Raw genomic sequence first — 17,983 nt, forward strand, 5'->3', positions numbered from 1 at the left:
CTACTAAAACACAGTGTACAGAATGGCAACATGAAATATATATATATATATATATATATACACACACTTATAATATTAATATTATAATAAAATAATTTGAATTATTACGGTTATTTTAACTTCTTCAGGGTTGGTCCATTTACTAGGCTTTTCCCCTTGACATTGCACTGTGCCTACTTCAGAGATCACTGTTCCCAGATATTTTTGCCTACCATCAAATGCCTGACCTCTTTAGACACTGTAGTTTCTTAGGAAACAATCAGAATAATTGTGTGAAGTACTGGCACAGAGTTATAGAGGCTAGAATATTGTTTTTTCTTTCTGCTGGATAACAAGCATCTCAACTTACCACATTTCAGCCTCTAGGTCACTTGATATGACTTTAGAAACACAACTGAGCCCAACCACCAGGTCTTGTGAAGCTGTGTGCAAAAGCAGATCAATATAGAATGAAATAGGAGTACTTTAGACCATTTATTTGCCAAGGTATGCTCATGCGTTTTGTAAAATGCCCTATGGAAACTCCCCATAGGACTTTTGGTTACCCAGAATGCATACTGACAATAAAAGGCTTACTGTGTGGCAACCTCTTGGTGCAGAAGCATATTCCTGGTCTCAAATGAAAGGTAACACTCTGAAGTTTCTTGTAGACTATTTGGGTTGTATGTCAGGGGTTCTGATATAGAATGACTACACAAAATATGGCATAATTACACAAAAGTCTATTTATTTATTTTTAACTATTATAAAAGTGACATTTGCAATAAAAAAATAGATACAAGATTCCCCTTTACAAATATACATTAAAAAAATGCTGCATGTTGAAATCCCCACCCTACACTACTGTGGAGGACAGAGATAAAAAAAAAAATGACCCAAAATAACATAGCTTGGGCTAATGCCCTTTGAAAAGGACGGTTTTATTGCGCTTCTGTCGCATGTTGTTGCTCTGTAAGGTAAGGTTAGTCATTTTAGCGATGTGATGTAGCCTTAGCTTAAAAAACAGGGACACAACTAATGTTAACAGCGTATGGTGGTGGCTGTCTATGCCATACTGTGTTTCGCCGATGTGCTCCCCGAGCACAAACACATCCTCTGACCCTATCCTCTTCTGTACAATGTACACGACCTCTAGCAGTTTGATGGGCTGTGATCGTCTGGTACTTGCTGATGCCTGACGAATGACCCACTCTGCTGCCCTGACGACCCTCACTGTGTCTTGAGGGATCACCAGACCTCCATTGTGTTTTAAAGTCAGCAGGTGGTAGCTCTGGTCCTTGATGTCAGATGCAGCGTCTGTCACCAGGCTGGCACGGCAAACATCACACGACAGCTTCTTCAGAGCCGTCGCACAACAAATCCTGAAATCTGAGTTAGTATAATAATATCATAACTTATAACAATAATCATTAATAATGATGTGGAAATTAAGGGAACATTTCTCTTTTTGGACTATTGTGAGATTGTTTTCCCCCAGAATTTGACTATTGGCACTATCGGTTATAGGCAAAATGGACTTTCAGTCAGCCTTTACCTGAAATGTACACGAGAGCGTTGTCCACAAGACCATGGAAGCAAACGGGAAGGTAGCTGTGGTCATGTACTAGGGCAGGAATGTCAGCAAACGGGGGTGGAAGATCTTCTCCTCCTGCTGCAGAGGACATATCTACAGCTGACAGGCTTGTAGAGGTGTCGATGACAGCTGGTAGGGACTCCGTGTCATCCTGTGCCGTCACATTGCCTCTGTACACCGGGCCATCAGCTTCCTAAAGATGTACTTGAACTGGGTGGCATTAGGGTTGTTATTCCAGCCACCTTAAAAAAAAAAAAAAAAAAAACGATATATGAGTATAGTACACAGATATTCAATACATGCTTTAAAAATGTTTTATGCTTACACGATATTGCGTAGCTTGTCAGTGAACTATGGCTCTGTGTATGAACTCCCGGTGCATTTGAAAACAGGTGACGGATATTTACCGCTAATCACGGAACCAGCTTTACTAATGCATGCGATTAATTGTGCAGCCCTAATTGAACAGCTCGATTGTGGTCTCAGCCTTGATAACTTGCGCAAGTAACGGTGATACACAACTATGCTGCACGATTAAGTCGTTTTTCGAAAAGAAAAGCTGCAATTTCAACATATTCACGCATCCAGAATTATAGCCACGTTAATAAAGTTTGTAAGAAATCAAACATTTTGTAAATCCGTCAAGATTTCAGCGAGATATGAGTATTTGTGTTCGTGCAGATCACTCACCTTACATCAGGTACCACAGAGCCCGTGAGAGAGCTTGCCTGTGACAAGATGGCCGCCGGAGATGACGTGAGAGACTCCGCCGTAAGACATCTAGCCTTTATTATGTATATCTATGATTGTCTCAATGAAGTTTTAATGGGTATTCTTTTTAGGGCCTGATTACAATTCCTGCAAAATCGCGATTTGATTTATGTCGTTTGAACTTCATTATAATGACCATTAATGTCTTTTAAATTGCATGCTTCATACGCTAGTATATAACCGAAGCTATAGGTTGTGAAATCAAACATTTCTCATTTTTATTTTTTTATTTTTACAGATTACATTCTGTATATTGCTTTTACAAAATTATTTTAGCTTGAAAAAACAAGCTAGCGCAGCTCAGAATAGCAATACAACAAGCTATTGTGACAACTTTTGATCAGGTATTTAAAACAGCTACTTTCTTGGTCCTAAGCAGACCAAATTTTGAGGGGGGACTCAATTTCTCTTGACACCAATGGATCCTTCGCAGCCTATCCTATCCCAGAATTCATAGCGCGCCGGTGGTGACGGGACTTTTATTCAAACAAAATAGTGGGTGATTGATCTATGGCGGCCAACGAATACACTTAGAAATGTAGGTATTGTGTTTTTATTTACTCAAATAGCTAGTGAAACAAATGTTAAAAGTCAGGGGTCTTAGCTTAGCTGGTCTGAGGCAAAAGTTCTTGTATTTATTAAATTGAGGGCTGAATTTGATAATTCCTGTAAAAACTCATTGTGGATTGGAGGCAAGGCATTACCTATCTGTAATATTTCCATTAGGACCTCTTGTGTTCACAACAATTAGCCCTCACCCATATATAATGCCCACAATAGACAAGTAGCCATATAAGGCTACTTAATAATCAAACAAGTCTTTCACTTGTATTTTTATTTTATTTCAGTTTTTATTTTATTATTTATTTGTTTATTTTGTTCACAAATGTTTTTGTCCACAAATGTTTAAGGCAATCCAGGAATATGATTTCTGAAGTATTTTGTATGCATGTCCTGCTGTCATATTTTCTAACCTTAAGATTGCAGCCCTTTCTTAATAATTGTATTTAATTTTTCTCTTCTTTTGGGACAGTTCTGATGAAAATGGTGCTTCTGGGAAACTTGAAAATGAAATGAATGAAGTTGTTTATTACTTTTGTAATTTAAGTTATTTGTAAATGAAGTAATTTCTGTGCATTGATTTAGTTGAAACTTGTAAATAAAAGACAAGTAGTTCTGTAAATTAATTTTTGCAAAGCAAGTTATAATTTGTAAATGACATAATTTTGTTTGCCTCTGAATAACATTTGCAAATGAAAATAAATTGTTCTATACTAAAAGTACTTTTTACAACTTCAATTCAACATTAGAAAAACAACAACATTTTATTAACAATGCAAAAAACGGGTTGAAAAAAAAAAAAAACTTTGTATGTACACTTTCATTCAGCTGAGCAGTGAGACCCTGATGGTGCTGTCCGTGTTGCCGGACCTGGACAGGCTGCCATAGAGAGCCTGGTACGGCCTCTGCTAGCGGGACATCATCTGGGATAGTCTCCAGAGTGTTTGAGTGCATATTTCCACTGTCCAGCAGTGAGGTTCAGGTTTATCCTGCAGTACAGGGGTCTGGTCTGATTTAAGGACATGAGGAAATGACTAATTGTGTAGAGCTATGACAAAGTAATTGGTGGAAGAAATATGAGTTACTTTAGTAAAGTACTTTCAGTAACTACTATTAGCGCAAAAAAAATAAATAAATACATGCATTTAAAACCTCAAGTAAAAGTGTTATCCTTCATACAGTAATGTACTTAAGGTATGAAGAGTAAAAGTAGCCTATGTATTCTGCAGAAAAAACTTCATATATGATGGTCTTGCATATGACCATCATATATGAAGCAGTAATAGACCATCATCTATTACTGCTGCACTACAGTTGCATTTTACTTCTGAATATGTTCAAGGTTGTTGCTGCAATAATGTTTTATGTAGGTATAATTTTGTTTGTTTTAATGTACAACAGTGCATGACATTGTAAAGGACAGTGTTTTTGTATTGTAGCTGTCCTGTGGAAAAAAAAATAAAAACTCAGTAGCCTACTTCTCATTTGTATGTGAATACTTAAGGAATGTATTTTGTTACACTCCACCACTTTGTTATTTAGCAGATGAATCGAACAAAGTTTATAACTAGAATATTAACAAACAGTTGCTACAACTGCAAACTATATCAAGGCTGCTTTCGAAGCACTCAGACCAGTCTAGCCTAGGCGGACTGTTCATGTTGCCTAGCAATTGCGACAGCTGCCGTTGACGAGCGGCAGTAATGTTTGTAAGTGAACTTTTGTATTCATCTGCATAAAACTAAACAGTGTTGAAAACCTGATTAAATATGTTCAACCATGGTCCATTTATGTACATAATAAAGAAGTTTCCGATACCATGCGAAGGCAGCATTACAATTTTGTAACTATGCAGAAAAAGTTTTGAGTGCTAACTGTTTGGTAAGGCTGGTTCACACATTGGCAGAACACATTTTTCCATTGCACTACGCTACTTTTGTATTGTTTTTCTTGATTAACTTAACGTCTTGCAACCTTGTGTTTTTTTCCCCCATTCCACTTACGGTGTCTCATGTTTGTTTTTCTGAATAGAACATTACGGTTTAAATCACTCATTGTTTACAACAGGGAAGCATCAAACTGGATTATATGCTGTTGTGAAGCAGAAAATATTTAGCATGTAGCCTACTTCTACACTGTGCATGCAGTATTTACCAAGGAAAGAGAAGAATTCATTAATATATTGAAATATAATCGATATAATCGAAAATTGATATATAATCAACTTCAATCTATCAAATCTATCAAGCTGTGCCTCAGGACAGCCAAGAGTACAGACAAAAATACTTATTTGTCTCAAAAAATAACATAATTGGAAAGTAGATTTTTTTTTTTTTTTTTTTCCCATTGATGCTTTGCAGTTATACACCATAAGTTGGCTTGTCAACCACCATTAAATATTGCAAGAAGAACAAGAAGGTCGCTGGTATAGAGACAACAGTGAGAATATTTTCCCGAAATAGCCTAACTGTTTGCAGTTTCTTACAATCGCTATGACAGTTTTTTTCAATTCTTCTAAGTTTTTCTAAACTCTTAACACACCAACACACCTACAACACACAAATGGCAAAATGGTTAATTTCATGCTCAAAATCACACATTGTAAACTAAACACTAATTTTCAAAATACAATAAATACACTAACACAATACACTATGTCTACCAAAACACTGCAAACATTCCTCAAAATCTAATTATTAATCCAAAACTCTATCACATTCTTTTCCAACAGGAACATTTAGTCAATCATAGAACAATGTCATAAAAATGCTAACATCAGACAGAATCACAGAAACTGCATTATTTGTGACAGATCTGTCCTTATACAATACTATATCGTATTGATCATAGTTTGTGTTTTGCAGTTGTTGTTTTTTTTTTTTTTTTTTTTTTTTTAAGACTCTACATTTTTGTTTTGTTGGGTTTGGTAAATGCTTGCATTTTGTTTATTTTGATACAGAAATGACAAAAAATTAATGACCCATCTCAGAGTAGCTTTATAGAATGTACGGTTTATGAAAAAGAAGACAGAGACAGAATTACTGAAGTAAAGGCTTTATCTTCAACAGGACATTACTGCGAGATAACAAAAATATGCAATACAGTTGCCATTTATTATATGAAAATACAAAAACAGAAAAAGCCACAGAAGAATAAAAAAAAATACATTTAAAAAAAGTAATCTTCTAATCTGCCTGGTCTTCTGCATTCGGCCACATGTTCTCATCCACATCACACCTGATATCTTCTTTTCTGGCAAGGAATCTTTTGGTATGCATTATCCATCCCTTGCAGTGTAGAGCTGTGATGTTTTGACATGCCGCATTCATTTTATCCAAGAGGGACATTTGGTCAAAAACCTTCCATCTCCAAGCTGAGGAAAACTCCTCAATGAGGTTGAGGAAAGTGGAGTAAGTGGCAAGGAAAATGGACATCATTATCGGATGGGTGTCAAACCAGTCTGTGACTGCGCGGGAATGGTGGAATGCCACATTGCCCATGTGATCACATATATTGACAAGTGGTTTCCCACCCATCCCCTTTCTACCTCTGGCACCAGTCTTTCGTGCAGGTCTTCTAAAATCTCACATTTATGCAGGAGTGCACTTTTCCACACAAGATCAGCCCAAAGAGGTCCACTTTTACTGTATACCGTATGGTCATGCGACTGAAAGAACCTCAACACCGGAGTGTGTATGGGAATCAGCTGTAATTTATATATTTGAATCAATCAGCTGTTTCTCATTAATGAATAAAAAACGGGATATATTTGTGTTTCAAGTCACAATATGGACAGCTGTTCACTTTGACTTTAGCCTATAAGTTAGGTTTAGAAAATGATGTTATCTCTTTTGACATACAGTGTGAAAGCATTTGTAAATTTTGCAGTAAAAATCCATTATTTTGGTCTTGGTTGAGCTTGTGTGTAAAAGAAGTTCAAGAATTAAAAAATTGTGTAAACTTATTGCATTTAGTGTCAAAGCAACAAGAAATGTGTTTATTGTATAGTCTATACAGACTGATGTTGTGCTAACTGTGTTAAGAGTTTAGGAAAATTGTTAAAAGTATTGAAAAAATTGTCATAGCGATTGTAAGATACTGTAAATTGAAGGAAGATACTTTCATATAGTAGTATTGTTTCTGGAGTTGATAATCTATTAAAACTTAACCTTCCTCGCTTATGTCATCAGCATAGCAATGATAGGAAAAGCCATGCTTCTGAATGACAGATCCTAAAGATGACGTGTAGATGGAGAATAGAAGTGGTCCAAGCACTGAGCCTTGAGGAACCCCAGTAGCAAGAAGTTGTGATCTAGAAACCTTACCCCTCCAAGACACCCTGAAGGACCTACCTGAGAGGTAAGATTTGAACCACTGGAGTGCAGTTCCTAAGATGCCCATCTTCATGAGAGTGGAGAGGAGGATCTGGTGGTTAACTGTGTCAAAAGCAGCGGACAGATCCAGCAAGATGAGTACTGAGGATTTCTAAGCTGTTCTTGCCAGTCTCAGGGCTTCAGTAACCGAGAATAGTGCAGTCTCAGTTGAGTGGCCGCTTTTGAAGCCAGACTGGTTGCTGTCCAGGAGGTTGTTCTGTGCAAGAAACATAGAGAGTTGGTTGAACACAACTCGCTCAAGTGTCTTTGCAATGAACGGAAGAAGGGATACCGGTCTGTAATTTTCTAAAAGTACTCGATTTAAAGAGCGTTTCTAAAGCAGTGGGGTAACCCGAGCTTGCTTGACTGCTGTAGGAAATGAACAAGTGTGAAGAAAAGGTGTTGATAATGTGAGTGAGGGCGTGTACAACTGAAGAAGAAATGGCCTGAAGGAGGTGAGTGCAGATAGGATCAAGCGGACAGGTAGTAGGATGATTGGAAAGGATAAGTTTGGAAAAGTCTGCCTCCGAGAGTGGAGAGAAGGAGGAGAGAGAACGAGTATTTGTGGTTATGAAGTTTTTGTCAGTTTGTGGTGTGGAGAATTGGTCACTGATGGTTCTTGTTTTATTCATGAAGAATATTGCAAAGCCATCAGCAGTATGAGCTGATGAAGGAGGGGCTGTAGGACAGTGGTCAGAAACAGGTGGCCCGCGGGCCAAAACTGGCCCGTGCCCTCAGTTTATTGTTATTATTTATAGTGGCTGGTTCTGAAATAAATCTGTCATGACAGCGACTCACAATCACTTTGTCTTTAGTGATTTTGTCTTCAAAATAAAAGTACAACAACGTTTTTGCAGTAATGTTTTATTTTTGAGATGAATTGAGAGCTTTAAATTTGAAAAGTTCAAAAGAGTCTATTATATTCTTTGCAAAGAGCAACAGCTTCATTGAAGATAAGACACACCGGCTTTCCTCTTTATACTCTATGATAGTGTCATTTTCTCTCACCAGCTAGCTTAAATGTTAACAGCACACAACGTAATAGTGTACCTCCTGCATGCAAAATAATTTTTAAAAATGCAGTTTAGTGAGGATGCCAAGGAATAATTTTGTGTAAAAGTAGGCTACGTCAAATAATTATTACAATAAGTTAGGCTTTAAAATGATACATATTTTTTTATTCACAATATGGAAAGGGGAAATAAAACATAGTTCGTTAAGAGTATGACTCAAACATGCCATTAATGGGCTTATTCAAGTCCTCTTTATTTTTTAACTTATTTTTATCCATTCTGCATCTCCCACATATGTGTGGTTTTAGCAAGGCAATCTGTGTTGCAAGTTGGTGAATGAAGATACTTGCCAGGTTACGTGTCACTACTCTGCTTTATTAATTTATTAAATAAAACCCGGACACTGCGACACAAATGTGGCTTTTTTGTTAATGACTGTCCTACTACTAGACTTAACACAGAGTAACAGCTCACTACCAGTTACAAAATACACTGTAACAGTGTGTCACGGGCAATTCTAGTTACATTTTTCATCAATTAATTTCTTATATATATATATTTAAATATATATATATATATATATATATATATATATATTTAAATATATATATATATACACACACACACGGGCCACTTTATTAGGTACACCTTGCTAGTACTGGGTTGGACCCCCTTTTGACTTCAGAACTTCCTTAATTCATCATAGCATAGATTCATCAAGGTGTTGGAAACATTCCTCAGAGATTTTGGTCCATATTGACCATCTCCCGTCCCACCACATCCCAAAGCTGCTCTACTGGATTGAGATCTGGTGACTGTGGAGGCCATTTTTGTAAAGTGAACTCCTTGTCATGGTCAAGAAACCAGTCTGAGATGATTTGAGCTTTGTGACATGGTACATTATCCTACTGGAAGTAGCCATCAGAAGATGGGTACACTGTAGTCATAAAGGGATGGACATGGTCAGCAACAATACTCAGGTAGACTGTGGTATTTAAATGATGCTCAATTGGTACTAAGGTCCACTTGGGCCCAAAGTGTGCCAAGAAAATATCCCCAACACAATTACACCATGACCAGCAGAAATCGAGACTCTTCAGACCAGGCAATGTTTTTCCAATCTTCTATTGTCCAATTTTGGTGAGCTTGTGCAAATAGTAGCCTCCGTTTCCTGTTCTTATCTGACAGAAGCGGCACCCTGTATGGTCTTCTGCTGCTGTAGGCCATCTGCTTCAGGGTTCGACGTGTTGTGCGTTCAGAGATAGTATTCTGCATACCTTGGTTGTAACGAGTGGTTATTTGAGTTACTGTTGCCTTTCTATCATCTCTAACCAGTCTGCCCATTCTCCTCTGACCTCTGACGACAATAAGGCACACACAACTGCCACTCGCTGGATATTTTCTCTTTTTCGAATCATTGTATGTAAACCCTAGAGATGGTTGTGCATGAAAATCCCAGCAGATCAGCAGTTTTTGAAATATTCAGACCAGCCCGTCTGGCACCAACAACCATTCACTTAAGTCACTTAAATCCCCTTTCTTCCCCATTCTGATGCTCAGTTTGAATTTCAGCAAGTCATTTTCACCACATCTAGATGCCTGAATGCATTGAGTTGCTGCCATGTGATTGACTGATTAGCAATTTGTGTTACCAAGCAATTGAACAGGTGTACTTAATAAAGTGGACGGTGAGTATATGTTCTGGCCCGCCACCTAGTGGCAAAATATTTTTTTTGGCCCGATGCCAAACTTACTTGCCGACCCCTGGTGTAGGAGGACAGAGATTAGAAGACAAGGTTTTGAAAAGTGTGCAAGAGTCAGAACAGTTGTTTATTTTGTTGTGGTAGTATGTTGTTTTAGCAGTGGAGACATTAGCAGAGAAGGAAGAGAGGAGTGACTAATATATCCTAAGGTCAGTAAGGATTTTTTTATTTGTGCCACTTCCTCTCTGCAGCCCTGAGCCTAGAGCAATGTTCCTGGAGAACATCAGACAGCCAGGGGGCAGAGGAGGTGGTGCGTGCTGGATAAAAGGGGCCAAAAGTTGTCAAAGCAAGATGTTAGAGTGAAGCAAAGAGTGTCAGTTGCAGTGTTTGTGTCCAGTGCTGAAAACTGAGAGGGTGGAGGAAGCGAGGATGAAACCATAGAGGATAGGCCAGTGCGAGAGAGAGAGCTAGGTTATGCCGAAAGGTGACCTGCGGAGGATTTTATGTTGTGTCCAGAGTCAGTGTGAGGCTAGTAGTGATGAGGAATTGGTCTGATGTGTGCAACGGTGTAACTTAAGTGTTGTCCGTTGAGCAGTAGCGTGTGTAGATAAAGATGTGTGTGTATATATATATATATATATATATATATATATATATATATATAATATATATATATATAGATATATATATATATATAGATATATATATATATATACTGACACCTACCGGCGTGCACGCAGCGTCATACAAAATAAAGTTTTACAGTAATGGATGCAAGTGTTAATGCCGTATTCATAGTGATCCATGAAATAAATAAAAATATTCCCGTGTGTATCCTAGAATGGGTAGTCTGTGTGATCACCCATATACAATAGCACTATTGCACAACATTCAGTGTCATCTACCACTCAAATACAGATGTGCCACACACTGACATCATGTTTGAAAAACATAGACTGGTAAATACATTTAATGGACATTTATTTAACTATCACTAAATTCAGACTTTTATTTAGGATTTTTGTCAGTACTCTCCACTGACACATGCCAATGAAAACCGTACAGTTCAGCTGTCTACTGGAAATAAACTTACAATACACATTAAGAATACACATTAAGGTTTTTATGTTAATATAGAAATTTAGGTGTTTTTTGTACATTTTGACTTTGAGATGTGATTATTTGTTTTTTTGATGGATTTCGTACTGTTAATTAATTAAATATCATTCTGCTGTTAAGTGCGTGTGTAATGCAATCTACATTATGCAGAGGCAGTTGTCAGTCACTACTGAAGGTGTAACAGCAACATGCACCGCGGCAATGTCAGTGACACAGGACACAGTCCACTGACATGTGCCACAGGTTTTAGTGACATATGCGGCTGAAAGCCGGAAGTGTCACTGAGCATAGCGGCATGTGCCAATGGCATCTGCGCGTCAGATGTCATGGGACTTAATGTTAAAACTGCTGCTGGAGCCAGGTGTGGCTCGAGAGCCATAGGTTCCTGACTGCTCCCATAGAAGAACCATTTTTGTTCCACAAAGAACCATTCAGTCAAAACCTTCTTTCACCACAAAGAACCTTTTGTGTAACAGAAAGGTTCTCCAGATGTTAAAGGTTCTTTATGGAACCATCAAGACAAAAAGGTTTTTCTATGGTATCGTGATGCACCTTTATTTTTAAGAGTGTAGAAGTATAAAAAGCGTCATCGGCATTATGTATTAAAAATAGCACGATGAATCATACTTTTGTAGTTTTTATGTGTGCTGAAAAAAGTGGAAGCAGCAAAAAGTGAAGGAATAAGAGCTTGAGGTAAGCAGTTTTATGTTTTAGCGCCATGTCACATTTTTATTGGTTGGTAAGTAATTAATAATAATAATAATAATTCCTTACATTTATATAGCGCTTTTCTAGGCACTCAAAGCGCTTTACATTGTCAGGGGGTATCTCCTCGCCCACCACCAGTGTGCAGCATCCACCTGGATGATGCGACGGCAGCCATATTGCGCCAGAAAGCCCACCACACACCAGCTTATTGGTGGAGAGGAGACAGAGTGATGAAGCCAATCACCAGATATGGGTGTAATCCTGGGTCGTAGCAGCAAACAAACACTATGCGATGATCATGCTGAATTGCTGACACTGATACGCTTTGAAACTCTGAGTATGACATAGGGCCACCGATTAGGAGCCACGATCACAGAAATTGCCATGATTGTTTCACAATCTTAAGTCTGGGACAGCCGAAAATCGTGCAGTGTGTCTTGGGCTTAAGGAGGAGACAGGGGTCAAGAAAAATATCTGGCCATGATGACAGAGGTTTGGTATTCCATATTATACCTGAACGGCTGTTCTGCTGAAGAGGTTTTGCAATCACACATCAAGACCTGATCGATCTATCAACAATATAATATAATTAACAACAGAATCCCAAAAGCCACAACAACCCAATAAACTATAAAAAGGAAGAATATTTATTTAAAGCTCATAGTTTCTATGATTGTCTGTGTTTTATGTTTTTATGAACAAGAATGTTTTTGCTAGTTTTTGTTATGGACTAAATTTGCTCTATACGGCTTACTGCATTTGTTTCAGTGAAGAAGTTAATTTATCTATACTAAATATAACACTATCAGAAGTGTAAAATTAATAATAAAAACAAAATTACAAAAAAAAATTATGCTGGAAAATGGCAGATGTTGGTTTTCTAATCCATTATACTTTTCCCAAAGCTTTAAACATGTATGATAGACTGGCATTGTGTATGACACCACTTGTAATGACTAATTTTAACTGGCAGAGGGAAGCCTTCAACTTTCTTGTAAATATAGGCAATCGGTTTAGAGAGTGTGTTGACTCTTGAATGCCTCTAGAGGTCTCCAAATAGCCTATTAAAAACCCTTAAAGCGCTGTAAAAAAAAATAAACAAATAAATAATAATAATAATGATAATACAAGTATATTAATTAAATGCATTGAATTAAAGAACTGAGTGCTTCAAAAATAAAAAGTTCTTTTTTTTCTTTTCCATTTTTCTTTATTTAAACTAGATGGATGCAACCAAAAGTTTTTAGAAATGCTTTAGTTTTTAGCTTTCTGTTATTTAATTTAATTTATTAATTTATTATTAGTATTATTATTTTAAGCATTTCATGAATATACTGCATTACAGTATAACAGCACAGTATATATTCAGACTGAGAGAGAAAAATGAGTGACAACTCAGCACGTCCCAGTTCTGCAGCAATACATGAGTCAGAACTGAAAATAATATGCCAGCATCATATTGGAAGAAAGGCACTCTGTGCTAATGATGGTGTGTAATGCATGCTAATGATGGCATGTGATGTTAAAGCATAGCTCTTGCGTCTTAATTCATGATGAGGAAGAAAAAGAGTGGCGTTTCACGTTTTTTGCAGCATGCCAGTCCTGCTACTCTCCTGACCAAAGTCCAATCTGTCACGTTGTCTCAGCCTCCATACTGCCAGTCGTTTACAGCTCACAATTTATTACACTATTAACTTTTATTACCATTCCAGCACCACATGGTAACCTCTTCATACAACGAAGCAAGGCCACCAGAGTCTGAATCATAAAAACGAGATATCACCTTTTACAGTGTGCATGTGTATTGGGGTTCACGTCTTGACACGCTGTATGCGTAAAGTCTCATCATTAGTGATATACACTGCCCTGCTGAAAAAAACAGCATATGCTGGTTAGGTATGTTTTGATGCTGGGATGCTGGTTTACGCTGGTAATGTGCTGGCAAAGGACCAGCATAAACCAGCAAAGGACCAGCATAAACCAGCATCCCAGTGTCAAAACATACCTAACCAGCAGGGTGGGAAACATACTTAAAAGCAAAAAATAATGGAGGCTTTTTGAAGTTTTGAATCAAATGAATCGATCGCTTTGTAAAATCACTGTTTGAAACATTCAAAACCCTAAATCCAATTGAATACCAGTTAAAACGAAGTAAATGCAATGAGAATTGCAGAAAAAATATTTTCAATGTCATGTTCTATAAAAAAGCATTTTAGTGTGAAACCACTGATATTTTGAAACTATGTAACAAAACATCGTTTAGTCTACTGATATCAAGTGATTTGATTATTTTTTTCTCTGAAGCACAGATTCAAAACAGAAGATTCGAAACGCCCATCACTACTTTTTAGTTTAGGCTATCATGTTCACAAAGAAAAATGTTTTTGAATGCTTTTCCTACGCATGCGCATATGTGTTCACCCAGAGTGTTTGCTAGGTTAGCCCTCATTAAGAATTTCTCCTGGCTGTGAGAGCTAATTAACTTAATTTAAGCAGCACCAGCACAGACAGAGATGAACCCAAGGGCCTGCTTTGCGTTTTTGCAAATTAAGAGGGCTTCACTTTTCTCTGTGTCTGTGTGGAGTCATATCAAAGCACATCCCTAATTCACTTGAATCTCATAGAACACGACAAATTGAATCTGTTGCACAAGCTTAATATGAATAATTTTCCAATTCTTTAACTCTGAAGTCCAATCTGGTGCTGAATAATAAGTGGTGACACATGGGCTAGTTTAACATTAGCACTCATTAGCAAACGGCAAAAATCATTAAAGCAAAGGCATGATAACCTGTTACGTTTAATAGAGAATAATTTGGTGAGGTGACATGGAAGATTAGGCCTGATGTATTTTTACATTGTGGCTGGAACGTTTTAATGCATCAGATTTCATAAAGAGAAAACAGGTGTACATGGAGGAGATTCTCCACCCATCCACGGTTGTCCACTGTGCCATATTGCAGATGTCAGAAATCCACCAGACACCCTCCACCAATCTATTTTTTATGGTGTGCCTCCCTGTTTCCACGGCAACCCCAATTTTTATTTTAATTATTTTTATTTACTCATTCATTAATTTATTTGTTGTCAGGTTTCTTAGTGGTTCTTCACTAAAGAACAAATCAGCATTTTGTTTCTTGTTATAGTTTACAAGCAAGCATGGACAATTTTATCTAATTTTATCACAAAAACACAATTCCCAAATACGTTTTATGAGCATTAGGAATATGAGCATTAGGAATATTAATAATATATATTTTTAAATTGTCCACTATTATGAAAATGCACTTTTAAACTAGAATCAATACTGTAAAAAAAGGTTAAAAAAATAAATTAAATAATCCCCTATTATTATTATTATTATTATTATTATTATTAAATAATTGTAATTATAATTTTGAAATACTACTACTAATAACAAAAATAATATTGCAATTATAATGTTAAATACTACTACTACTACTAATAATAATAATAATAATGACAATAATAAAAACAATAATAATATTATTGTTATTATTATTATTATTGAAATAATTGTAATTATCATTTTAAAAAATAATAATAATAATGGCAATAGCAGCAGTAATAATAATAATAATAGATAATAATAATAATTAAAATTATTTTAATAATAATAATAATAATAATAACTGTTGTTATTGTTATTATAATTATTATTTAAAAAATTGTAATAAAAAATAATAAGAATAATAAGAATTATTATTATTATTTTTGATTTATCGGTTTAATAAAGCACAATTAAAATGTTTTCAGTCCTTGCTATATCATAGCCCTAAACAATAGTCCTGGCTCTCGTTGACCTGATGAGTGATTATTTTTAGGCTTGGACCAAATCTGGAAGCACTAAATGAAGTCAGACAAGAACACTGGTGCTTCAAGAAACTCTTTAATGTTGCTTTTGCAACAGGGCTCCCAAGTAGAGCTGGGAAGCCAAACAGGATCCGGGGAGAGTGGAGAAGCACAGACATAATAGATGGATGACATGCTATTTATACAGGCTGGCTCAGAAAACCGAGCGTGAGAGGAGAGAAAATGAAGGGGAGTGAAGGAGGAAGAGAACATGTTGACTCGCTAATCTGTTTCATCTCTCTGTACACTCCCTGTGTGTTTTTCTCTTGAGCTGAAGAGAAAACCACACAGACTCATTTTCAATCTGAAGATCAAATCCTTACAATCACCTGTTCAATATTGGGCCATGCTGAAACCAAATCCCCAATATCTCCTCAGCCAATAGGAAACTGGCGCTGTAACTACCTTGACGAACAGATTTTGCAGCGTTAGCATTACAGCACAGAGCTGTTTAGTCATGATGGTAGTTTGTAGGCCAACAGGGGAAGGTTAATGGGTTTTTAGAATAAGTGAAATAAGTTTATTGTTAAGACACTTTGTCAATTATGACTACTGTACCACAAAGATGTGAGTTTATATAAAATGCCATACAAAATTTGGAGTCACTGAAAAATGTCAAATAAATGCTGTTCTTTTGAATCTTCTATTCATCAAAGAATCATTAAAAATGTAACATGGTTTCCACAAAAAAGATTAAGCAGCACAGCTGTTTTCAACATTGATAATAGGAATTCAGCATACTGTATTATAAAGTTAATCATAAGAGACAAAAATGACTGACCCTAGACTTTTGAATAGTAGGCCTAGTGTACAGTACAAAATAATTTACGTGAACGTTTAGTAGGAGAAATTTCAGATGCTACTGTTTAATTGGTGATTTCGGAACTAAAGAATACATTTATGTTAGCCTTACCTCATGAAGCATGTTTTCCCAAAATGGTGAGTGAATCTAAAGACTGTGACAACAAAGAAATAGTGGCGATGAAAGCCAATTGTGTTTGGGCTAAAGGTTGTACTTGAACATACCACAAAGACTGCAGCCAATGGCTAACTTTTCTGTATGTTCATCATTTACAAACTGTTAACAAAACTGTGTTTGCTTACCTTTTAATGTACATTAATATATAAACTGAAGGTTTTACATATATATTTTTCACCCAATCTGTTCTCCTAATCTTCCTCCTCTAATAGAAATCTGAGTTATGGTACATGAACGAGAAACATGCAGTGAGAACACCAAAACAAAAGGTGCCGTCTCCAGTGTTTTCTCAGCAGAACACATTTGCTCGCACTGTTTTCTTGTACCCTCAGTGATGATGTGACCAGCACAGGCCAGGATGCACCTGCACGTGGAAGCTGAGGTCGTTTAGGACATGAAGATCTTTTCCCCAGACCATCACTGCCATCGGCTCCCTATTTATACCCTCATTCTCTCAGTCGCACACCCACAGGGAAGGAAGCACTTCAAGGAAGTCTCGCTTTTTTTTTCTTTACACTCCTCTCCCAAGGCCTCTCAGTGGGGGATGAGCGCTCACCCGCCTATTTACACCCTGGTAAGTTAAGGAAATAGCCACTGACCCATGTCTACATAGCATATTGAGAATCACACTGGGAGGAAGTCAGTACAATACCCATTTCCAAGTATTCCAACAATCGCCTGCTAATGATGAAGGACATAAAACATAAACAACCAGTGATTCCCAGGCTGTTTCGAAAGCATTTGGACACAAACGCAGACTCTTCGGCCCATTCTCTCAAGGCTGGAACACACGGAACAGTCTGTTCCCTTTGGTTAAACATGTTTGTTAGTGATTTAAGACCAGATTGGGGGGAAACGGAGGATAGGGAGGATCAATGTCCTGGCTTTAACCACAGCCCCTCGTTCGCCGTCCCGATGCTTTGATCGGAGCGCTATCTCTGTACCTGTGCTCTCGGATCTGTGCTATTCAATTACATTTGAGCTCATTCCAAAAGTGAAAGAGAGAAGCTAAGAAAAAACAATCAAACAAAAAAAAAAGTCAATTTTTATGCTGGCACGGAAGGACAGTGCCTTGCTGTCTAACATTGATTTCCAATAAGACAGTCCTAACATGTCTAGATACACTAAAACGGGGCAAGATTAGTCCAAATCACCCTATTTCAAGCAAAGGATCAGTAAATGCATTCTCTATTATTTAAAAAAAGCCACTTAAAGATTGTTGACCTTAATGGAAGAAGTACAAAGGCAGTATGGAGTTTCTCTCCTGCATTTGTATGCACTTAAAATTAAATCTGAGTTGGATTACTAAG

At 37.0% G+C, this 17,983-nt stretch overlaps 1 protein-coding gene across 2 annotated transcripts in view; it reads right to left on the reverse strand.

The window, feature by feature from the left end:
- Positions 1 to 338: 338 nt before the first annotated feature.
- Positions 339 to 17,983, reverse strand: part of LOC109088529 (SPRY domain-containing SOCS box protein 4-like) — an 87,280-nt gene continuing 69,635 nt past the window's right edge. The window contains exons 3-4 of one of the 2 annotated variants that reach the window (XR_006154043.1): positions 1,535 to 1,815; positions 339 to 1,368 (exon numbers count right to left, since the gene is read on the reverse strand). Coding sequence is in view for 1 of the 2 variants with exons in the window: in XM_042718722.1 (XP_042574656.1) it covers positions 1,733 to 1,815 (83 nt within the window). In the remaining variant the exon portion in view is untranslated. Of the gene's footprint in view, positions 1,816 to 17,983 lie in introns of both variants that reach the window. The other variant, XM_042718722.1, reaches the window with a different exon arrangement.

This window comes from Cyprinus carpio, chromosome B2, assembly GCF_018340385.1.
Source record: "Cyprinus carpio isolate SPL01 chromosome B2, ASM1834038v1, whole genome shotgun sequence".
Classification (NCBI taxonomy): Eukaryota; Metazoa; Chordata; class Actinopteri; order Cypriniformes; family Cyprinidae; genus Cyprinus; species Cyprinus carpio.